General features: G+C 40.6%; 1 protein-coding gene across 1 annotated transcript in view; it reads right to left on the bottom strand.

The window, feature by feature from the left end:
• Positions 1-25,198, bottom strand: part of LOC136886022 (dual specificity protein phosphatase 22-like) — a 735,408-nt gene that overhangs the window by 351,216 nt on the left and 358,994 nt on the right. The window contains exon 2 of the mRNA XM_068229942.1: positions 6,940-7,056. Within this exon, the coding sequence (XP_068086043.1) occupies positions 6,940-7,056 (117 nt within the window). The remainder of the gene's footprint in view (positions 1-6,939; positions 7,057-25,198) is intronic.

The raw sequence follows: 25,198 nt of genomic DNA, 5'->3' as shown, positions 1-25,198 counted from the left end.
GTTATCGGAAAAGAAATAAAACCTTTTAAATTTTTAATTCAATTTTAATGTCGTAGTTAGACCCATTCAAGTCCACCTCTTTCTGCTCCACGGGTAACCCCGTAACAATTATTATTATTATTATTATTATTATTATTATTATTATTATTATTATTATTATTATTATTATTATTATTATTATTCTGCTTCGTCTGGGCCGGCTTTGGACCAAGTTATTTCAACCGTTTGCATCCTTGAGCTTTAATTCTTTTCCAGTATTCCCACATTTGCTTTCTATGACCCTTCTTTCTTTCATCAGTCCACTTCTTTCCTGTTTTCAACTTCGGCTTTTCTTGGAATCACTGGTATGGTAGAACTTTCTTTTGAAGAGGAACACGTCCTTTGATGTCTTCATGGGTGATCTCTATTTCTTGGAGGTTTTTTCAATTTCGGTGAATCAGGTTCCCTTGGTTTACTTCTTTACAAGGTAGGGAAAGATCTGCTTGGTCAACCCCTGTGACCTCATACGTGTTACGTGGCCATAAAAATCAATCCTGCGTTTCCGAACGTGTCCGTAATCCTTTACACATGCAGGTACAGTTCACGTCTCCTGTACTCACCGTCGTCTCTGATTGGTCCTAGGATCTTTATCAGGACTTTTATTTCCTTGGCTTGTAAGTTTTCAATTGCACTCTTCCTGTCCAATGAAAGTGGCTGCTTGGCCGAGGTGGTAAAGGAGTGCTCGGTTCATCCGTAAGGACGTGGGTTCGATTCCCCGTGAGGAAGTCAAAAAATTTAAGAAACAAGATTCCACTTCCGGAGGTGCACATGGCCCGAGGTTCACTCAGCCTACACCAAAAACGAGTATCAGGTTAATTCTTGGGGGCAAAGGCGGCCGGGTGTAGAGCTAACCACTCTACCCCACCAAGTGCCGAGGTTACGGATAGTGGGAGCTTTTACCTTCCACCCCTCCAACGGCCTGTACGGAGATGACTTTGCTTTGCTTTTGTTGTTCAATGCAAGGCATTTTGCTGCATAGTAGCCTCCGTGGCACAGGCGGCAGCGCGCCGGCCTCTCACCGCTGGGTTCCATGGTTCAAATCGCGGTTACTCCATGTGAGATTTGTGCTGGACAAAGCGGAGGCGGGACAGGTTATTCTCCGGGTACTCTGGCATCCCCTGTCATAACATATTCCAACAACACTCTGCAGTCTCATTCATTAATCATTGCCCCAGAGGAGTGCGATAGGCTTCGGCAGCCGGCACAATTTCTATCCTCGCCGATAGATGGGGGCTTCATTCATTCAAATCCTGACCAGGTCGAATGACGAAAGAGGCTGTGGATTTTCATTCATTTGCTGGATACAGGGCTAGTGGAAGAATCACTGAACAATAATGCGTAAGCTTGGCGTTGATGGACACTGATCTTTTGTTGTAGATATTTCTAGTTAGTTGGTATGTTGATCCTAGATGTGAATGAGAGTTTCTCAGAGTTACTGCGCACTATCTACTCGCCTAAGTACTTACAATTTTCTGCTCCTTTATTATTATTATTATTATTATTATTATTATTATTATTATTATTATTATTATTATCTGAAATCGGATTTCTTGGCGGAATTTTAGCGGATTTTTAGTAGTATTTTGCGGATCTTGAAAATATAAGTTGGCAACACTGGCTCCTAATCCCATTTCCTGATGCGAGGTCGGGGATGAGGAGAAATATTTTTATGGCCGGATACCCTTCCTGGCCCCAACTTCAGCTGGTGAGCTAAGGAAGTTGAAATGGGTGATGGTGAATAAAATTGGGTAAGAAGGTAGAGGAAATCGGCTGTCACAAATGAACAACAACTGTCTTGGCATTTGCCTTGAAGTGAAAAATTACATAAAACCATTTTCAGGGCAGCCCACGGTCGGTTTCGAACCCATTCTCCTCCTGAATGCAGAACTTGGCTCCATAGACATAGTTTGTTAACACGTGCGGCAACTCCTTTCTATTATTATTATTATTATTATTATTATTATTATTATTATTATTATTATTATTATTATTATTATTCAATCTTTGTAATAGAACACTAAGGCATGGTACTACTAACTGTTCCATCACGACCATTACCTTCTGCAGTAGCACACAGCACCACCGTCTCCGCATTCCACAGCACCATTTATCACTTCTCAGGGAACAAAAGGAATGCTAGACAGTCTGCCTGGATGCCAGGCCCCAGAATACAACAGTTTATGGAAGAAGCAGCGAAATCCACTTCGGAAATAATCAACTGTGTAATGAAAGAACGTCTCACCTCGAAAAAGCGAGTTTACGGAGATGCATAGAGAGAGTGATGCTATCGAACTCCTACATAGCGTTGTAAATACTTCATAGAACAGTTAATTTGTATTTCTTGACAAGATTTCGTGTTACGCATCAGTTCTAGTAGAAATATACCATTTTTGATTGAGTATGCAGTAATACATAGTTACAGTATGACGATAAACGGGATTAAAAGTCAGGTTGTGAGTTTCGCTAATAGAGTAAATTAATTGTTATACGACTTAGGGATATTCAAAGACAGTGGTTGGTATCCGACTGTAGGAGCAGGGCGACCCTCTTTTAATTCAATCGGATAAGTCAGGGTATGAGCACAAATATTGTGAATGTAAATAGAAGAGAAACACGATGTTTGTTCTGGTGGATGATGGGCATTTATAAAAATCAGGGATGGATTACGGGGAAGGATATAGTAAGGTATCTTTTCTGTAGTGAGCATAGAGAAGAATTTCACATGCTGAAATGCTGTAAAGAAATTCTAGTGAGGATGAGAATGAGTATAGAATTATTAGGATGATAAGCAAAGAATGGTATAAACGTAGTAATCTCGGTAAATTATTAATATTAATTGTAATTTATATAGAAGAAAGTTGCAAGATCCTATAATGCGGATAGAGCAGACTACGGATAGATGTTTGAGCTGTGAATCGGTTAGGCAAGAATCTGTCAATAGTGGTAATTAGTATGGTGAGTATTATTATTAATGTATTATCGTTGTTGTTAGTATTCCATAATGTAATTAATTGTTAAATTGTATGTAATGGGTCAGGGTACAATTGATGGAATGTTTCTTCCTCAGTACCTGGTAGCTGTAGGATGAGAACATTCATTCATTCATTCATGCATTCTGAATGGTATAGTCTTCTCCGTAGGTACTGGTGCTTCGTAGCTATAGGTCGAGTGCATTTCTATACTAATATTATAAAGAGAAAAATGTATATGTTTGTATTGAACCCTTGAACTTACCGTTCCATCGTCGATCGTCTGGCTCAGTTGCTTCGGTAGAACAATATTGATTGTTAGATCTTGGGGTCGCGTCGGATTCTTTTCAGTCCCCATTACTCGAATATTCAGTATCTCGAAGTAACTTAAATTTCCCGGCCGTTTCTCCTATTCTTCACGTATATTCACTTCTCTGTTACTCGAAATTCGGTTACATGAATTTCTCGATTTCTCGAAGCAAACATTTCCTCCCTTGAAGATAAATACTCTGTAACTCGAATTTTGTTCAACAATATCTGTGCAATACGGCATTTGTGGTTTGTGAGGAACAGTTAACCAGTAAAGAAAGGGTTACAATGATGCTGGGAGCTGATATGACGGGAACCGAAAACCTAAAACTACTAGTGATCGAAAAAATAGTCGAAGCCTCGCTGTTTCTCGGGTGTGAATTAATTACCGGAAACGTACGAAAGCAACCCCCGAAGTCGCGGATGACGAGCTCCATTTACGAATCTCGGCCGCGTGGCATTGACGAGAAGTTTCAACGTGAAGGGAGGAAAGTTTAACAGAAACAAACAGAAAAGAATAACGAATGTTTTCCAAAGGTGTTAACGGAGGTATGTCTTCTAAAAAGTTACTATAATAAGGGTCATAATTAAAGTGATGCCGTAAAATAGAGTTTGTTTTTATATTTTTAAATACTTTTAAAATAATGTATTCAGTATAAACCCGTAGATATATATATGATTCAATTATGTGCTATACATGCTCACAAATGGTATTCTCTATATCTCGAAATTTCGATAACTCGAAATAAAATTTCGCTCCCGAGGTGATTCGAGATATCGAGGTTCCACTGTACTTAAAATGAGGCGCAAAAATGTGGTTACTAAAAATTTATTGAGCAAAATCTCGATAATCATATTTATTGATTAACCCAAGAAAGAACAATTAAATTTTTCACAAAATTTTATAACGCAGTCACATTATATAATGTGAATGATGATGATGATGATGATGATGATGATGATGATGATGATGATGATGTCATCCGTTCAGTCGAATCCGACCATCGGCGATTCTATGAATTAGCGCTCTCCAAGTTGCCCTGTTCCACACTGCCTCCTTTAGTTGTTCCAGGTTGAAGGTATACTGAAATTATTTACATTATGTCTTACAAAGTGTAAAACTGCAATGGGATTTGTTGACAGTAGATAAGAGAAGGAACAAACAACCTGAAAATCAGGCAACATTGACCCGAACGATAACTGAGAGTTAACCCACACGATCCGTGGAAAATCTGGCCTTCAACAAGTAAAATCCCAGATTTACATTTAATTCAGGTTATCGACCAGTCGACTATCCTCTCGGATACCGGAACATCCCTCGAATAGATCATTAATCGAACCAAATTAACTATCAGTTGCTCTGGATAGGTTGCGAAATATTATTTGAAAGCATGGTGTTTATTACAAGTTAACAGCAATTATCACAATCTGAAATAAAATTCCATCTTGTGTTGTCATCTCGTGGCACCCTTAAGTTATATGAAATCCCGTTGCTTAAACATGCATCACTCCAAACAGATGTTCAGAATTTTAGAAGAAACGCCAAACACTGAAGTTAAATAAAAGTGATAAGTTACTCGAAAAGTCTTCTTACTAGTGCTGGTCACGGAGCGAATGTTTGGCGCGTATTCATTCGGAGCTCCGATTTACTTACGAGTAATCTGCCACGCGGTCATTTCAAATTGATACATTTACAACATGGTAGATTGGATAGGAGCATGTTCCAACAATGTTATTGGTATCAGATAAACAAAAGTAACGCAGTACATTGCAAAGTAGCTTATATACAGATCACAGTGAATGAAAAAAGAATAAATCAAACGAACTGTGTGCATTGTTCGGTTAAATACGTTTTGTTCCCGTTCAGAAAAATTAACTTATTAGCTGATTCTGGGGAGAGTGAATTTCGCCGATCCGTTATGATCTGCCCAGCCGTTGAAAAACAAAGTTCGGCAGGTACAGAGATGGCTGGAACAGGAAGATACCAGAGGGCTACGTCACTTAGACCTTTCGATGTATTTCCCTTAACTCAGAATAAATGCAATGAATCTCCTTGACATTTCGTCAATCTTTCTCTTTTCCTCGTTATCTTCGTAATACAACACTACGGTGTTACCACTATCATTATCAGCATTTGCTTCAATATTTTCCTTACGGAAACGCCTTAAATGGTCCAGAAGATTCGATGTTCCCCCACCTGTTGCATACAACCGACCGCATAAAGAACATTTTGCCTGTTTTTTACTGACATGCCATACCTCCGATTTCCGTTTTGGCACTGGAAAATGTCAGACATACCTTTAACACAACGAGTGATTGCACGAATCTTTTCTAGTGTTTACTGCCGTGCCCAGCTGTAAGTTAGTCTAAACTTCGCATACCTGTCTCCTAGCACTGGCTAGTGACGAATCGTATAACTCGCCTTCGGATGCCCTCCCCTCTCCAATCCGTCTTACTACCGCCGCTCTCCGTTTTCCCTCCGTAAATATGCTCGCCATTCGTCGGTAGTACCGGAGGTAACCGGATGGGGCATTTCAATCGTACCTCCGATTCAATCAACGGAGAACCGCCTTCGCTTACCAGCGCTACGACTGCCCTAAATGCAGATCAGTATTGATTGATTGATTGATTGATTGATTGATTGATTGATTGATTGATTGATTGATTGATTGATTGATTGATTGATTGATTGATTGATTGATTGATTGATTGATTGATTGATTGATTGATTGATTGATTGATTGATTGATTGATTGATTGATTGATTGATTGATTTGATCTTCATTGGGGTAATCACATAAATGGGATTGTAAATAAAGAATACATATCTCAGCACAGGGTCATGGGGGTATTTAGGGGTTGTAGTAAGGATGTAAAGGAGAGGGCATACAAGTCTCTGGTAAGACCCCAACTGGAGTATAGTTCCAGTGTACGGGGCCCTCGCCAAGATTACTTGATTCAAGAACGGGAAAAAGTCCAAAGAAATGCAGCTCGATTTGTTCTGGGTGATTTCCGACAAAGGTGTAGCGTTACAAAAATGATGCAAAGTTTGGGTTGGAAAGACTTGGAAGAAAAGAGACGAGCTGCTCGACTGAGTAGTATGTTCCTGACAATCAGGGGAGAGGTGGCGTGGAATGACATTAGTAGACGAATAAGTTTGAGTGGTCTTTTTAAAAGTAGGAAAGATCACAATATGAAAACAACAGTAGGGAATCTGTCACCTGGGCGACTGCCCTAAATGCAGATAAGTGGTGATTGATTGATTGATTGATTGATTGATTGATTGATTGATTGATTGATTGATTGATTGATTGATTGATTGATTGATTGATTGATTGATTGATTGTCTAGGTCTTTTTGTAGTCGTTTACAATCCTGTAACTTTTTTGCTACTCTATACAATCATTAACAAATAGCCTTATCTGTGATTCCAGCTGTTAACTCATGAGGTATATTTTACACTCTATGGTGGTTAACTGCCTGCTTGTCCGATAAAAGTCAGTTGTCTGTTCACTAGCCGCTAGAGGGAGTCATACAACAATGACTACAGTCGATGTGGAAAAGACCTCTCGTAGTTGCCGGTCAATACGTTAAACTACAGAGGCAGATTATATTTACTTACCGAGTGTAGCTTACGCGCCGCGTCGTGTATGGCCACGATGTGGGTGATCTCAAAGCGCTCCAGCTGGGACGCATCCTTCGAGTCCCGGTAGTTCCCCACGTACAGCCCGGGGAGCACCTGCAACACATAGAAAGTAAACAGTGAACTCGTTATTTCAATTGTCCGCACACACTTCTACTTTCTGTCACGTGGATTCATGGTAATATAGTCTTTATCCTGCTGATATCTTAATGTTATACTTAATGTTTGATCTACGGATAACTATACTACTATTACTACTAATGTCTGGGTCCGGGTGTTGTCGAATTTGTCCGATGGTTATAGGAATTTGGAGATCAACCAAGTAGTGGAATTGAACTGGTCCGACGGTTAGCACAGGGGGTGGGATCGAACTGGTCCGATGCTAAAATATAAAAGGTGGTGGTAGTGATTATTGTTTTAAGAGGAAGTACAACTGGGCAACCATCCTCTATATAACACTAATCAGAGGAAAACTGGAAGGGATCCGACACTTCGAAAAATAAAGATATCGGCCAAAGTAAGACAGGGGCCACAAAGGGCGTTAAAATGAAAGACTCCCTAGCCCTCGCAAACCTTATAGCGTCGGGGTCGGAAAAGAACAAGAGTTGACCAAGCGAGGTCGGATAGAATAGATGAAAGTGAGGAGCCTGGCACAAGTAAGTGGAAGCAATGCCAGCTGAGGGCCCCGTGGTCGCCAACCCACGCTCCAAAGTTCAGAGCCTCTGAGGCCCCTTTTAGTCGCCTTTTACGACAGGCAGGGGATACCGTGGGTGTTATTCTACCACCCCCACCCACAGGGGGACTAAAAAATAAAAAAATAAAAAATAAAACAAAGATCGAAGAAGCTTTATCGTACGCTCATATATTATACCAACTGTCCCAATAAAGTTACACAGGATAATATTAGTAAATATATGTAGCCGCCTTTCGAATTTGTCAATTAACGTATTGTGCCCTTTTCAAGGCAACAACTGCGGTGATCTCTTCCTTCTTCTTTGCGCCGGCTGCTCCTGTAATAGATGACATGTAAATAATACTCACCGCTGCATGTAGACTCTTCTTCCTCAGTCGTGCCCGTCCGTTATCCCCGGAGAGGCCACCCGCTGATCAAGGAGTGAGGAAATGAAAAGAGGGGGGGGGGTAAACTAACTAAAAAAATGACGGTACCCAAGACTGAATTAAAATTTAAATAAAAGACTAATTTATTGAATAAAATGCAAAATGCTAAAATAAACGTAAACTGAACTAGTGAAAATGTAAACAAAATGAAATAAATGAGACTAATAAAATTAAAGATTGAGGATCTGCCTTACAAAACAATCATAATCTGCCTAAAAATCTGACTGAAGGTCAAACACCTTAATTAAAATTATTCCAAACTCAGCTGACACTGTCCTCAAGTTAATAACATGACTCAATTTAAAACTCTGGTCAGAAAGACCACCTTCTTGGAATACAGAATTACATTACGGAGAAAATATCTCTCAAAGTAAATTTAAAGTAGTTGTCTCATAATAAAGTGAAATTAAATTTGTTACGTCATCAATCCACTGACTCATAGGAGTTGTCACATGTTTATCACATGTGGCTCATTTGAAAAGAAATACCCAAATTTAAATAATCATGGACTGCACTAACCAAGTGTATCACATAAGGAAAAATTCGAAGAAAACCAGCCATGAACATCACACTTCATTTCCTACATAACCTTTGTCTTATTCAACACCTCATGATTAAACAAAATAAATTATTGAAACATCAATCTGAGTGTATCCAACCACTCATCTAAATTTTAAACTTCACTTGCATACCTGTGATAGACTGGACTTCTTAAGAATAAACCAAAATTTAGGCCAAGTGCCTGATGTTAACATTTCAAATGATAGCGATCCTTGTACATTAACATTTCTATTGGATTTGCCGCTGACTGCATTTCATTATCAACTCATATTTGTGGTACCACCACTAGATGGAGGCAGATGCCATCTTGTTTATCTCGTTCATTGCGGCAGTTTATACAATTTATTTATTTAAGGATCGCTTCATTTCTAAATAAAATGTAGTGGATTTTAAAAAGAAAGTTTGGTAATTACATAAATGCCTGGTATGAGCATACCACTACTATAGTTTCGACTGTGACATAATCGATGATCCATAAACCTAACATCTGAGATCTTATTTACATCCTTACATTAATTAACGGAGAAACACTGCTCCGACAAAGAAAATACAGAAATCAAAAACTAGCCTATCTACACCTATCTATTTACATCAAATCAAATATAAATAATTCACATACGCTTACGTCCTATAAATGAACGGTAAAAAGTACAATCAGAATGAAAAACAAATAAACAAAACTAGATCCCACCATCGCGGCCTACTGGAAATTAATAAGGATGGAAATGCGCAAAATAAAATCGGAGTCTCCAGAAAAATTTACCCCGCTGCGAGTAGCAAAATATAAATATTGTGAATTTGACGGCAATCTGTAACCTCAGACGATAAATGTCTGGACATGATACTATTTAACCTTGATGGACAAATTACTGTTATTTCATGGCATCCATGACTCTACGTGATTATTCAAAACACATTGACTCGTCGCTCTGCTCACATTGTACACCGGCTAGCATTTTTTGCCGAGCATCTACTTTCCCTGGAATTATGTAACAAATATAGGCTTCTGCCTACCATAATAACCCATGTCGTAACACATTTAACACTCGTGGTTAAATTCTTCATTTCACATTTCTATTTACTCATTAATTCGCGACGTCATTATTATTCATTATTCTCACAATACAGCCTCGCTCGTATCCGGCGGGCAAAATAGCTGTCGTGCGCATTACGACTTCTTACGACAATTCATGACATGGTCCGAATATCATATTTCCATTACCAACGTAGATCATCAGGGATATTAATCATCTAGCTCGATCTCTCGATCATTCTCTGCTTAACACATCACAAAAATCTCAGAGCTGACTCATCAATGGCACTCACTGCTTCTTAAAATAAAAAAAAGTGACGAGATTGCCTCTCAAAACACAGATGTTGAAAGATGCGTAACCGCAACTACACAGAAATAAATACTCGCGTCTACCAAAAATCGTCGCAAAATACACGTGATAGGTACAATCACAACCGGTCATCTGAAGGATGATTCCCCAAATAAAACAAACTGAAATGCGCAAACATAGCAAAAATAAACATTGAAATCATCGCGGTGGCGTCTACAAGATCAAAACTCCAACAAAATGTGACTCAAAAAAACAACGATCTAATAACATGATGAAAATAATAATAAAACGGCATTACACTCAATAGATCAAATATCATAGCTGCCTAACTGTCAAAGTGACATACTACAGAAATAAACCAACAACACGCAAACAAACATCTACCTAAACAAAGTGCACAAATAATCCTAGCTGAAAGTGCAACATTATTATTATTATTATTACTATTATTATTATTATTATAGTTATTATAATTATTAATTATCAACCGTGAATTATTTACAATCCTACCTAATACTCTAAACTACATTGATCATCGATTAGCCACGGTCCTACATATTTATTTACATTATTTATTGATGCTCATACCTGTGTGATGGAGGCGTGGTTAGCTCACCCACCGGCCTCGGTCATGGTGAAATTAGAATTCCATCTTCAAGCTGATGTGGTATTCCAGATTTTTACACACGCAAATTTGACACATATTTGCCATGCCGTGACACACGCTTATATTAGCATAAAACACTCGCATTTCTCTCACTCCAGTGAAAGTTAGATGATACCACTGCAGACTCCTGTTGTGTTGGACGGTCGTCTCGCTATCTACCTGGAAATCACCTGCTGGTCTGCTCGCCGGTCTCTCAGCTTTGTTTACACTGCAGCTTACAGAACATTAACCCCACCGGGACATAACTGTTTCCTCAAGGTTTACTACTGCGGCCTTCATTGAAGAAAGTCAATCTCCTCCCTGTCTGTCTTTACTAGTTTCTGGCCGTAAATATCTCGCTTGTTAAAACAGTTTATTGAATGGTAGAAGCAAGCTAAAATACAGTTTATGTTGTGGAGAATATTTATGCTGTTAACACATGTAAAACTACCCGTTGGTTAGAGATGTTTTTATGTAAATATGCTGAAAACATGGACTTGTTCCTCTCGACTCGTAATGTGAGTTTAATTAAGTTGAAAGTGTAGCCCTTGCCTGTTCTCTCTGCATTTACAGTAAAAGTTTGTTAAAGTGTTCATTTTCTGAAATGCTATTCTCCCAAGTAAATAATACAAGGCTCTCTAAAAATGCCTACAAGTGTCTAATCGCTTTCTTACCAGCCAAAAGTAAAGCTGACTAAATGACTTTGCTGACACACTCTGTCACTCTGTCAAACGTAGATACATTGAGAATATTGAAGTAACACTAAGACACACAGAATCACTGCCAAGACTCAACAAAATAACTGAGAATTCTGAAGACACATCGAGAGTACTCAAAACAACTAAGAATTCAAGAAACACACTGAGAGTTCAACCCTCTGGCCGCTGGGTTTTGTAAAGAGTCCTCCCACCACCTGGAAAATAGTTCCGTGGAAGGGATGTGGCGTAATAATCTAGTCCTTAGGAGCGCTTTATCGTACATCCGTAGGTTATAGTTTTCAAAATTTATATGCAGAACTTCCTAAATTTTGTCTGACTCACATGTGATATTGCGCCGCGGGAAATGATCACAGGATAATCCACACGACGGCGCGCGTCACTGGTGTTATTTTCTTCCGGTGGATGGCTCCATCCCGCCATGACAGCTTATTCTTCTGGGTCCTCTTACTCCTCCGTGTGAAGTTAAATTTTATTAATTAGGCACTAATTAACCACAGATTCGCACTGATAATTCACCAAATATTATAAAGAAATCAGGACACTGTTTCTCACCACCACACCGGGCTTCAGATGGCGAAATACTGACTGTAGATTTCCCGCTGTGACAGTTCATTCAAATTTAGAATTTTCTGATTGGCTGAGACTTTCGCGCTCTTCCAAACGTGGGTGCTTCCACTTCCTCCCAAGGATTGGCGGTTATTGTCGTTGTCCCTTCTGTCCTAGCTAAGTAGGTCAGGCCTCAACGCGTGCTTTTCTCGTGAGAACCGAACAGCAAGTCGCCACTCCTACGCGGTGTCATAAAATTTATTGGAAGGAACCCTTAGGTTGGTTTACAAGTTGGTCGTGCTTAGAGAAGAGTTTCATGGATACTTCTTGCCGTCTGACTGGCGCCAGAAAGTTCCTTTGTGACTGCTAGTTCCCAGCCTACTGTGGTATTTCATATGCGAAATATTCAATTTTTAATTTGTAAATTAATTAGGCAAATTCGTTTATGGGTGCAGTATAGGCCTATAGAGGGTTATTCACCTAAGATGTTACACGAAAATAACGTCTAAACCATTAAAGATATCGCTATTCTGTTTTCATATTCGTAAATGATATCCAGGAGCTTGTAAAGTAATGTGCTATTTATACTCATGGGTTGATTAATAACCGAGATATTGATACTAACTCCATACTTTTAAGTGGAGCGGCATGAATACAAATTCTATAGCTGGCCTAAAAATTCAACTACGTACAAGTTCGAATACGTATTTGAAAATGGGACAGTTACTTTTTGAGATGTCGATAAAAACCGCATTTCGGCTTTTGTGTGACACATCAGACAGCTTGCGGTTGGCCAAGGACCTATTGGCACGCAAGCTGTTTCCCGGCATTGATTCCAGCCACAGAGTGAATACCAGGCATGTACTGTGTTTTTTTTTTTTGCTATTTGCTTTACGTCGCACCGACACAGATAGGTCTTATGGCGACGATGGGACAGGAAAGGCCTAGGAATGGGAAGGAAGCGGCCTTGGCCTTAATTAAGGTACGGTCCCAGCATTTTCCTGGTGTGAAAATGGGAAACCATGGAAAAACCATCTTCAGGACTGCCAACAGTGGGGTTCGAACCCACTATCTCCCGGATGCGAGCTCACAGCTGCGCTCTCCAAACCGCACGGCCATCACGCCCGGTGGCGTGTACTGTAAACTATCGCACACATAATGTGATGTACCGTAACATACCCTGGGTTGCAACGTTATGGTATGACTGGCGAACACACTACTGGGAAGGGAGGTTAAAGTTTTTGGTTTTGTTTTGAAATCCACGTGTAATAGGTTGCGCTCAGTGTGGCGTCTTTCCCCACGGATGAGAATGGGAAGGATTTGGAAAGGACGTCGGCCGTGTCCTATCTCAAATGTACCAATCCGGCATTTTCCTGGTGTTGAACATGAGACACCATGAAAATCACTTTCAGGTCGGGCGAGATAGGACTCGAAACTGTGCTCTCCCGAATTCACGTTGTTATGTTCCTGTGCCCACGCCCTTACGGTCATTTCCATTGAAGTCTACTTGGGACATTATTCAGTTGCTTTTCTAAAAGGAGCTCTTCAGGTGTCCTGTGTTATGTTTATTTCTCAATTCATACAGTAGTACGTACTGTACTCTCAAACCAGTGACAATTATAGCTTACATTATGTTCCTTTGAAGTCAAAGTAATTATTTTACTCCTTTTAAAACCATCAACCATCCCTGTCCTGTCATGAGTTCGCCTGTCATACACACTTTGCAGTCCCATCCCATGTGTACGATATGCTTATATGCCTGGTATCCATTCTGTGGTTGGAATCACGCCCAGGAAACTGCTTGCGCGTCAATATGTCCTTGCCCGACTGCACGCTGTCTGATGCGGCATGCAAAACCGCGCATGCTTATTCTAATTGATATCTCAAAAAGTAACTGTCCTCACATAATTTTAACAAAACCTTTTGTTCCATCTACCAAAGAGAGCATGTGAAGGATAAGATTAAAAAGAAGAAGAAGAAATGGTCTGCCTCCTAGTCTAGAGTATGTGAACGTTGTGTTGAGCAGACATTGTTTACCCCCACTCTCGAAACTCTCCATGGATTATCTCGGGTCGGCTAATCGCCCATTGAGGTATAAGATGATGCAACCCGTACAACACAGAGTGGCTTCGTGACGTCATCAGTCGATAGAGAGCGCCCAATGCTCTTCACTTGTTTCCTTTCTTTTTCAGCGAAGCTACCATTGAAAGAGTTGGCTTGACCTTTACTTAAAGCAGACTCCTAGCAGACCTCCAAAATCTTAAGAAATAGAGCTCTCTCTATAACCCTTGCGTATCCGAAACTCACTGGATAAGGGTATAGTCTCCTCAAAATGTAATAGTTTTCTCGCGCAAGATGTTCGAAAGTGCACTCATTCTCATGTGCTTATAGCTATTTACGCAAGAGTCAAGCCCCACTCACAATGCAAACGTAACGTAACGTAACGTAAACTTCGCGCCCATGTTATCAGATGGAACCATTCACAATGCGCCGACGTAAACTTAACTGCGAGTCCGTAAAATTAAGGGATTGCAAACTCCAAGCTCTTGCGGTTCATTTTACGTTAGGTTTAAGAACCAGCCAATCAGAGCAGACGTAAACATTGTGTTTTGTGCGCTATATAATGACTTCTTTCGACGAAACAAACCTTCGAAGCAGTGAAAGAGAAAACAATACATCTTAATGAGAAGCGAGTAAAATACAAACTGAAAATATGCATAAACAGAACAAAATACATAATAACGTAAAGGGAAAACAAATAGGCAATGAATAGAGATAAAACAACAGAGTTACCTGAGTAACAAAAAAAATAATACCCTAATATTACTCTATAAGAATTAACAGTATGCATCAGTCCTACAGTAAAATTGACAGTGTTACTGCTAGCTCTGTTCTCAGAACACAGGTGGGTTCAAATCCTCCGTCGGTCATCCTCGAAATGGTTTCCAATTTTCAGCTCCAAGCAAATGCCGGGATGGTTGCATCCTCACGACCATGGGGTATAGTGCGCATTGGTATCACCTAAATATCACTATAAAATTTGTCACAAATGGAACATAATAATTACTTTTACACATATCAAGTGAAAAATCCCTGGCAAATTAAGAAATATGTTTTTTGGAGAATATTAATACGTACTTTACCACTTTACAAGTACATTTTGTGTTGCGCTCACAGTGACACACGTATGTCTTTTGTCTTACACTTTGAACAATTTCGTGTGTGATATCTGTGTTCACTGAAATTCTTTGCTTTCGTTTCATTCTTCACTTGTCAATGACATCATTTCATGAATTGTATCGCGATATGCAATATTTAATAGGCGACAAAATGGTATGGCCAATGTACACAAGAAAAATTCAGTGGACTAGTGATTTATTGGTCCAAGGATCGAGCTACTTTCTTTCGAACAGAAATAAAAATATTTATTGGTCCAGGGATCATGCTATTTTTCTTTTGACCTCCATTTTGCTGTTTGTACTGGCCAAAGATAATGAGAATCTACAGACATAGCACTCTCATTCCACGGTGCTAGCCCCGGACCTGAAGAAAGTAAGAAAAGACGGCACCAGCAGCGTAGTACGACATAAACCAGTCCTGTCTACAAGCCTTAAGTATGTTTTCATATTTCTCAAATAAAGACGGTATTTATTAATTTGCCAGGGATTTTTCACTTGATATGTGTAAAAGCAATTGTTATGTTCCATTTGTGACAAATTTTATAGTGATATTTGGGTGATACCTTTGCGCATCATACCCCGACCATGGCCACTTCCTTCTCATTCCTATCGCGTACAGTCACACCTCACAGACAACACTCTCGCACAGCGGTACATGTAGCTCACACCCCATGACGTGTACCGGGAAAACCAGCAATAGAACTCTCCAATTGAATATGTTCTTCTTCTTAGCGTGCATCCCGCGATGGTACAGGGTCCGCTTAGTTTGTTGCTGATCGCCACTTCTTCCTGTCGATGGCATCTTCGTAATTTAGGCCTGTCACTTGCATGTCCTCCCTGATTGTGTTCAGCCGTCGTTTCTTCTGGTGGCCTCGATGTCGATTTCCTCCTAGATTATGACAGAGAGCTGTTTCTGAAATCGAATTTTCGTCGCTTATAGTGATCTGCTACCACTTCCATCTGTTTTCTTACGTGATCAAGCCTTGTAACACCCAAGGACCAACGCACCACTTTCGTCTCCACTGCATGAAAGGCTTGCTCGTGCTTTGTTGTGACTGGCCAGAACTCTGAGTTATAAAAAGCCACTGGGCGAACCAATGGACTTGTAAACTTTCCCCTTCAGATGGCTAGGTGATTGACGCTGTTTTAGCCACGCAGCATCAATTCTTACTCAAACCCCACCGTCAGTAGCCTTGAGATGGTTTTACATGGTTTCCCATTTTCACTTCAGACAAATGCTCGGGCTGTATCTTAAGTAAGACAATAACCGTCGCACCATCCGAAGTTATTAGTGACTGTATAGTTTTTGCGAGGTTATGACTTATGGTGATGGTATCATCGGTCATTTAGCCGCATTGCAAATGCACCGTTTTCTTGGTGTTCAGTCGGAGACCATTCATGCTTAAACACTAAAAGCTATAGACCGAGCTGGATAGCTGCAGTCGCTTCTTAAGTGCGGCCAGTATTCAGTATTCGGGAGATAGTGGGTTCGAACCCCACTGTGGGCAGCCCTGAAGATGGTTTTCCGTGGTTTCCCATTTTCACACCAGGCAAATGGTGGGGCTGTACCTTAATTGAGGCCACGGCCGCTTCCTTCCTATTCCTAGCCCTTTCCTGTCCCATCGTCGCCATAAGACCTATCTGTGTCGGTGCGACGTAAAGCAACTTGCAAAAAAAAAAAAAAAAATAGCTATACGTTAAAAATGTATGGTAAACCACCCTCTTCCTTTATTCTTTAAAATTAGCACTAACTCAGATACATTTTCAGCGACGGTGGGATACGAAAGGAAACGACCGTGGCCTCACTTAAGATACATTTGTTTGCAGCGAAAATAGGAAACCACAGAAAACCATCTGAAGGCTACCAACGATGAGGGTTCGAACCCACCATCTCCGGAAAGCCAGCTTATAGCTACACGGCCCAGCAAAGGTAACTCGGGACGCAGCTAGAGGCCCAGCAGACTTCTCCATGCTCCCAAGATGACAGCTAGCACCACTATTCGAGAAACTTTTTAACTTGTGGGTTTATGCTCCTTTAATTTTTATCCCTTTGTACAATAATCATCAAGTTTCGGACCTAGGGGTATTTGTTTAGATAAGAAGAGAAATAGATCGTTTTCTCCGAGACAGCCGGCGCTGGAGACAAGTGAGTTTCGTGACAAAGGGCCAGCTGAAGGAAGCAGGAAGTGCTCTCCAAGAGAGCCTCAAGCATAGCGCGAGATGAGAAAACTTTGGGCTCTTGAACGATTTTGAATAGCATTACACTGCTATTGGTATAGCTCAGTAGTTACCACCACCATGTAGACCAGGCAGCCTCAACTTAATGCCCTAATAATAATAATAATAATAATAATAATAATAATAATAATAATAATAATAATAATAATAATAATAATAATAATAATAATAATAATAATAATAATAATTGTTACCGTGGTTTGGTGGATTAGCAGAGGTGAAAGAAGGTGCGGGGGTGAACAGGTCTCAAAATACGAAATTAAAGTTAAGATAAAATTTAACAAGGTTATATTTTCTTTTCAAGATTAAGAAATAACAAATAGAACAAGTACTCAGTAGCCGAAACACAATTCGAAAATGTACAATTACAGTGATTACAGGATTTGGGCTCCGAGAGCCAGACACACAATTCTTGAGCTATAAGCCCAACCTTACGATATACAGAATTCAACAAAGGGGCAGAAGACCCCAATCATGCCTAGGAGCACTTGCTCCTCTTTACACGGTAAAGCCTCCTCGAGGCATACAACAACTCAATTTTCAAGAAAGAGCAACTCGCTCTCAAAATTTAAGCCTATCAAAGGCCACACCAAACTCCACATTCAAGTTGTCCTCCAAGGACATGAAAACAGGGGTAAAAATACCCAACCTACTGAGGCCTATTAAGTAAAGAAACAGGTAAATTACATGGCCTCTAAAATACCAACTTGAGAGGAGGCGTTCTTGCACTCCTAATACACTTTATATAAAACCTACTTGGCACTAGGCCGTTACTGCAAGGGCTAATCCCATACTAAAGAGGTGACTTTTAGAAGGAAACAATTTACATTACGTTAAGGAAGAAACGGTTGTGAAAATAAGTTCACCTCAATGCAATATGAGTGGGAGCTCGAGAGGGTTAAGCACTCTCTATCCCAATGTGTAGTTTAAAAGATAGAATTGATACTAAGTGTCTTTACATTTTAGCGGAAAAGTTACATGGTGGAAAGGCTTCGGACCTGCCCCGAGAGTTAAACTGCTGAGCTGACAAGAAAAGAAGTTATTAAACGGCCATTACCTGGTGGCTGAACTGCTGCCCGAAGAAAGAGGCGCTTCCCGCCCCCTGCTACGTGCTTTACGCACTGATAGATGTTACTGAAGTGGCCAGGAGACCCGAAAATCAGCAGTTTATATACCCTCGTGGAAAGTTCGAGGCGTTTCAGGAATGAGAACACCCTCCCACAAAAATTTTATTGGTTAACGACGAAAACCCCTACACTAGATGAGGAAGAAACACCTTATTGGTGGAAAATTAATTACAGAAAATTATGATTGGCCAGTTTCAAAACTGGCAGAAAGAAAGGGTTAATATTGCCAACTTAAACAATAACTGAACGAAATTTAACAAAGAACAAACTTATGAATTCAAAATTTCTTCAAAAACATAGTTCTTTCACTTCGCACTAGGGTGCACAATTGTAGTTCTTCAGTAGTGCCATCTGGAAAAGAATGTCCACACTTCTTACTACAGGCAAAAGAAAAATACATCGAAAACGACCCAGTTCAGAAACTTCAAAATTTCCAAGTAGTGACATCTTCTGAGAAACTTGAAAATTAACACAGTAGATAAAGTTCAGACTTCCTCCAGTAGAGGAGTTTCAACTGGCGCACAGTTTGAATTTGCGGCGTGGGGGGTGTACCACCCGGTACAACAATAATAATAATAATAATAATAATAATAATAATAATAATAATAATAATAATAATAATAATAATAACAATAATAATGGCGTGTGGCCTCCGGATTGGCCTGGTGCAGGTTTTCTGATTTGACTCCTGTAGGCGACCTGCGCGTCGTGATGAGGATGAAATGATGATGAAGACACGTACACCCAGTCCCCGTGCCAGGGAAATTAACCAATTATGGTTAAAATCCCCGACCCTGCCGGGAATCGAACCCGGGAACCCTGTGACCACAGGCCAGCAGGCTTACCATTTAGACATGGAGCTGGACACTTAATGCCCTATGACGACATAACAGAATGTCCTGCCGCCCGACATTCTGGAACGGGTCCTGTGCTGACCATGGCATTCGTATCCTAAAACAATCTTAACAATAACTACAGTATTTCTTTCAAATGATGCAAAAATAATGCTAATAATGTGAAGAAAAGTAATATGATAACAGTAATGGTATGAATAAAATAATTAAACCTAGTGATATTAAGACAGAATCATATCATATACGAAAACACATTGTACGTACATGTACTAATTAAAAAACGATTCAAAAAGATCTGAATTTCAAGAAGATGCCGAAATGTCGCCTTCAATTTAGAGGTGAAGAGACGGAATAGTGCGAAGAAGAGGAAGAAAATGATCTACGGAAAGAAGACGGTAAACCGAGCAAGTTGACCGTGTGCCTTACTTAAGGTACAGCCCCAGTATTTGCCTGGTGTGAAAGTGGGAAACCACGGAAAACCATCTTCAGGGCTGCCGACACTGGAGTTCGAACCCACTATCTCCCGCATGCCAGGTGATAGCTACGTGGCGCACCAGGCAAATGCTGGGACTATACCTTAATTAAAGCCACGGACACTTCCTTCCTACACTGAGCCCTTCACTATCCCATCGTCACCATAAGATATATCTGTGTTGGTGCAACGTAAACGAAATTTAGAAAGAAAAAAAAAGAAGAATAGGAATAAGATGGAAATAATGAAGAGGAAGTAGGAGGAGGTGTTTTGAGGTCGCAAGTAGATGATTCATTCATATGTTCCTAGTGTTTTGACACGGGCATGTTTAAAAGCTGAGTTGCTAGACTGATTCTGATGTCCACTGGTAGACAACTACTACAATTTTCTTTACGTCGCACCGACGCAAATAGGTGTCATTGCGACGATGGGATAGGAAAGGGCTAGGAGTGGCTTTAATTAAGGTACAGCCCCGGCATTTTCCTGGTGTGAAAATGGGAAACCACAGAAAACCATCTTCAGGGCTGCCGACACTGGGGTTCGAACCCACTATCTCCCGAATGCAAGCTCACAGCTGCGCGACCCTAACCGCATGGCCACATGTTTGGTCCTACTGGTTGAATATTCCATTGTCGGGCTGCGGTAACAGTGAATGATTTCGAGTGGATTGTTGTTCTTTGTACAGGAAAGGATGAACACATGGTGCTGCGGGATCGGATATTTTATTATGGTCTTTGGAGGTGGTGGTGGCGGTGGTGGTGGTGGTGGTGATGATTATTGCTTTAAGATAAATAACAACTGGGCAAACATCATCTATAAAGAGAGAGATAAATTAGAAGAGGTCTGACACATCGAGAAATGAAGATACTGACCAAAGAAAGCTATTTGCTATTTGCTTTACGTCGCACCGACACAGATAGGTCTTACGGCGACGATGGGATAGGAAAGGCCTAGGAAGGGGAAGGAAGTGGCCGTGGCATTTGCCTGGTGTGAAAATGGGAAACCACGGAAAACCATCTTCAGGGCTGCCGATAGTGGGGCTCGAACCCACTATCTCCCGATTACTGGATACTGGCCGCACTTAAGCGACTGCAGCTATCGAGCTCGGTCGAAGCATTCTCAGCACTCTGTGATTTTCTTCCCCATTCTACTCCTAGGTTGTTGTAAACTGTATCGCAATAATAAAAATGAGCTAATGCAAGTGATTCAACAGGAATTTTCTTTAGTTTAGAAGGGAAAGTGAATCTGAATTTACTGCAACAATGTATTAATGAGCGAAAACACATCTTCAGCTGAAGCATTAGTTACGTGGTAGACTGAGAACGAATTCAACTGCAGTTGAACAAAACGACCACAGACACGTCTACACTGTTCTCAGCAAATGTTCTAAAAGTTGGTACCCACCTATCTTCGATTATCATATTATTCTGAGGTAAGAAAATTTCGGTGTAGCCAACGGCCGTAGCCATGTTGACACACCGGATCCCGTGAAATCCTCGAAGTTAAGCAACACTGGGCGTGGTCAATAAGTGGATGGGTTGCCACGCGCTGTTGTTGGGGGTAAGGGAATGGAGGAGCGGAAAGGAACTGGCCACCCTACAGTACGTAGACTCCGGCTCAGGCACACCTCTGCGGAGGTTCGGACCTGCGTTCGGGCAGAATAAACCCTTCCCTAGTAATCCATACACCAGATATGTGCATGGTGGCATAAAATAAGAAATGTTGATTTTATTATCGTGGATATTTCGTCTTGGAACTAGTACTGAATATTTTAAATACCGGTACCGATATTCAAATAATATTTCCATTGACGATGTTGGTAACCCTCACTAAATGCCGTTATGCAAACGACGGAAATATTGCCTGGTGGTTGATTTGGGGATGGGAATGAGAAGTTATTATCAATTATTTTCTGATGTCTCTGAAGGGCTATTACACAGAAATATGATTATCGTGTGGGGAGAGCTGCATGTTCCATCAAACTGAGGCTTCACGCACAGCGATACGTTAGTCTCCAGAACGGGCGATAATGATCTCTGTCACAGTTTTCCCTTTTTGTAGCACAAAGCCGCAAATACTGTTTTGAGGGTCAAAATATAGCAAAGAAGTAAACTCGCGCATCAAATGTGCTGTGATTTATATTACAATTTATTACAGAACACATTTTCCTTTCTTTTTTCTTTCGTTTTTACAAGTGCTTTACGTCACACCGACACAGATAGTTTTTTTTTTCTTTTTTTGCTAGTGGCTTTACGTCGCACCGACATAGACAGTTCTCATGGCGACGATGGGATAAGAGAAGCCTAGGAGTTGAAAGGAGTCGGCCGTGGCCTTAATTAAGGTACAACCCCAGCATTTGCCTGGTGTGAAAATGGGAAACCACGGAAAGTTTTCTTTAGGGCTGCCGACAGTGGAATTCGAACCCACTATCGCCCCTATCCGCACGGCCAACTAGCCCGGTGAGGTAGTTCTTATGGCGACGATGGAATAGGGAAGGGTTAGGAGTGGGAACGAAGCGATTGTGTCCTTAATTTTAGGTACATCCGCGGCACTTACCCGGTGTGAAAATGGGAAAGCACGGAAAACCATCTTCAGGACTACGGACAGTGGGGTTCGAACCCACTATCTCCCAAATCCAAGCTGATAGCTACGTGACTCAAACCACCAAATCATATGCTCGGTATAGAACTCCTATAACTGATTCTTGTGACTACTTTGGTACGTATTAATTACATCTCCAAGGACGCCGTATTTCCCTCTGCGTTATAGGTACGGTATACGAAAACACTAATGAGTAGAAAGAAGCCATTAATGTATATGAATCATTTCACATCAATTCAATACCTAATTTTATCGTAGTTATGATAACATTTTAAACGCCATTTAACACCAATGATCCTTTATAATCCTTCTTTCAACTCTCTTTCATAATATTAGTAAGAGACGAGAGCTTGATATATCATCACGTATATTCCAAGTGTGTAAATAATCTCTTAAGAATAACAACTTGATGTGAACCGCCATCTTGACCTACGACAACTTGGCTATATGAACATCCACATTCTCGTGGTTTTCGATTTGGACAGTTGTTGTTAGTAGGCTGGGTATCTTATTTTGTTACTCATCTTACAAAAATGATATTGAAAAGGTTTATAAGAAATTTCTTAGAATTCTCTACTATAAAAGTCATTAAAAAGGGAAGAGCCTCTCACCCTTTTTTGTTTTTAAAATGTTCTATGTGTGCACTATGTACTGCCTCTTGTAATTGGAGGTAACCTATATAAAAGGCAATGCTAAAATAAATAAATAAATAAATAAATAAATAAATAAATAAATAAATAAATAAATAAATAAATAAATAAATAAATAAATAAATAAATCTGTTATGTTTGTTACATTTTATTATGCTAATAATAAGGCTACTTGCTTTACGTCCCACTTACTACTTTTACGGTTTTCGGAGACGCCGAGGTGCCGGAATTTTGTCCCGCAGGAGTTCTTTTACGTGCCAGTAAATCTACCGACACGAGGCTGACGTATTTTAGCACCTTCAAATATCACCGGACTGAGCCAGAATCGAACCTGCCAAGTCGGGGTCAGAAGGCCAGCGCCTCAACCGTCTGAGCCAACTCAGCCCGACACATTTTATTACGAACGTTAACATTTGCGAATTAGTCTTGATAGTATAAGTGAAATGCGTTCAGTGTAGCTGTTTTTCGTGCTTTGCGAGTTAATTAATTAGTTAAACTCACAAGCACTACGTTGCTGTTTCCATTTCAAACCTACATGAAGATTCGAAGTAGCTAAAAAGGAGTTCCCACCATGCAAAAAGCTAAATACCAACGTATAGCACTGTAGTCGCATTCTCCATACATTACAGCCGACGGGACATTTTTGTCACACATATTTGGGACTGCTCAGACTTCAAAGAGATTTTAAAACCCGGCCGTCAATTACTTATAAAATAATATCTTCGATGGTGTAAGCTGGGTGTACGTCGCTGGTTTTTAAATCAAAGATTCGTACGAAATGCAGATAAATTTAATACATTAAAAAGCAATCAAAATGAAGAATGTGATGTGTGACAGCTTTGGAGACACATCAGAACTTCGCCAGATGCTAGGTATATTCAGTGCTTCTGCAGGGCATGGACTCTGAAATTTAACTCAATTAGACGAACAAATACCTTCGAGATGTGGGTGTTACGAAGGATGTTACAGATTTCGTGGGCTGACCACGTCTCCAATGCTGTCGTACTCAGGAGCGTGAGGAGGGAACGAATGTTGGTGCGTACAATCAAGAAAAGAAGAAAGACAGCCTACCTCGGGCATATTATGAGGAGCGATAAGTATAGTCTTCTAAAAGTGATCATGCAGAGTAACGTGGAGGTAGTCCTAGCACACCCATGTTTGCTATTGTTTTGTTTTTTGTTAGTTTCTCGCTTTAGTTTTTATTTGTATCTCTATTTTCTCCATTGAGATCATTCGGTTTATAGTGTATTGTTTGACATGTTTGCCTTTGTTTTCATTGTATTTTCTTAGTTTTTGTTTGGTTTTGAATTGTTTTTCTATTTTCTCCGTTGAGATCATTAGGTTCTCAAGAACTGTACAAATCTTGAGAAAGAAAGGCTCATAAAAGCTAATCATGCAGGGTAAAATTGATGGACGTAGAGGAAGCGGTCGAAGAAAAGAAGCTCTTGGCTGAGAAACTTCCGGAACTGGACATAACTAGATTCGTGAAGATTGATGAGGACAGCCGAGTATCGTGCAGACTTCTCTGGGATGATGGCCAGCCTCCAGTAATGGAGAAGGCACTACAAGAATAATAATGAGAAGAAGAATAAAATTCTTCAAATAAATGCATTTAAAAGAAAGTCGTAAATATATACATTTGCAGACTATCCGAAGCCTACGAGGCCGGTGGTTGCAGAGTTGCTTCGGACTACAAGTGGACACGGCTGGCCTGTGGTCCGACAGCTCTGCACTCTGACCGACCAACCGAACAGAAGAGGGTTAGCCACGGCTCTACTATGGCTCTACTCCTCTACATACGGGAGACGGAGAGGGGATGGTCCCCACCGTCGACTATCCTGAGAAGGTTTTTCGGTGGTTTTCCATTCTCCTGCACTAAGGCGAATGCCGGACAGTTCCTAGTATAGGCCACGGCGGCCAACAGCCCTCACCTTCTCCGCACATCTCCTTCACCGTACCACATCTCCCTCGCCTGAGAGACGGCGTTATAAGAGGCCCGCCGCCCCTTCAGGAACGGAATAAGAACGTTTTACTAGTAGTAGCCGAAGGCAACGATAAAGTATTATCGAAGGCAAGCGATATACCTTCGAATTGTTTCAAATACACTGACTGACAGAGCAAATGCAACACCAAGAAGGAGTGGTTCGAAAGGGATGAAAGTTGGGAAAAAAAAACAGAGACGG

Source organism: Anabrus simplex, chromosome 1 (genome assembly GCF_040414725.1).
Source record: "Anabrus simplex isolate iqAnaSimp1 chromosome 1, ASM4041472v1, whole genome shotgun sequence".
In the NCBI taxonomy this organism is placed as follows: domain Eukaryota; kingdom Metazoa; phylum Arthropoda; class Insecta; order Orthoptera; family Tettigoniidae; genus Anabrus; species Anabrus simplex.
Note: the sequence above shows the minus strand (reverse complement) of the source record. Positions and strands in the feature narration are given on the sequence as shown.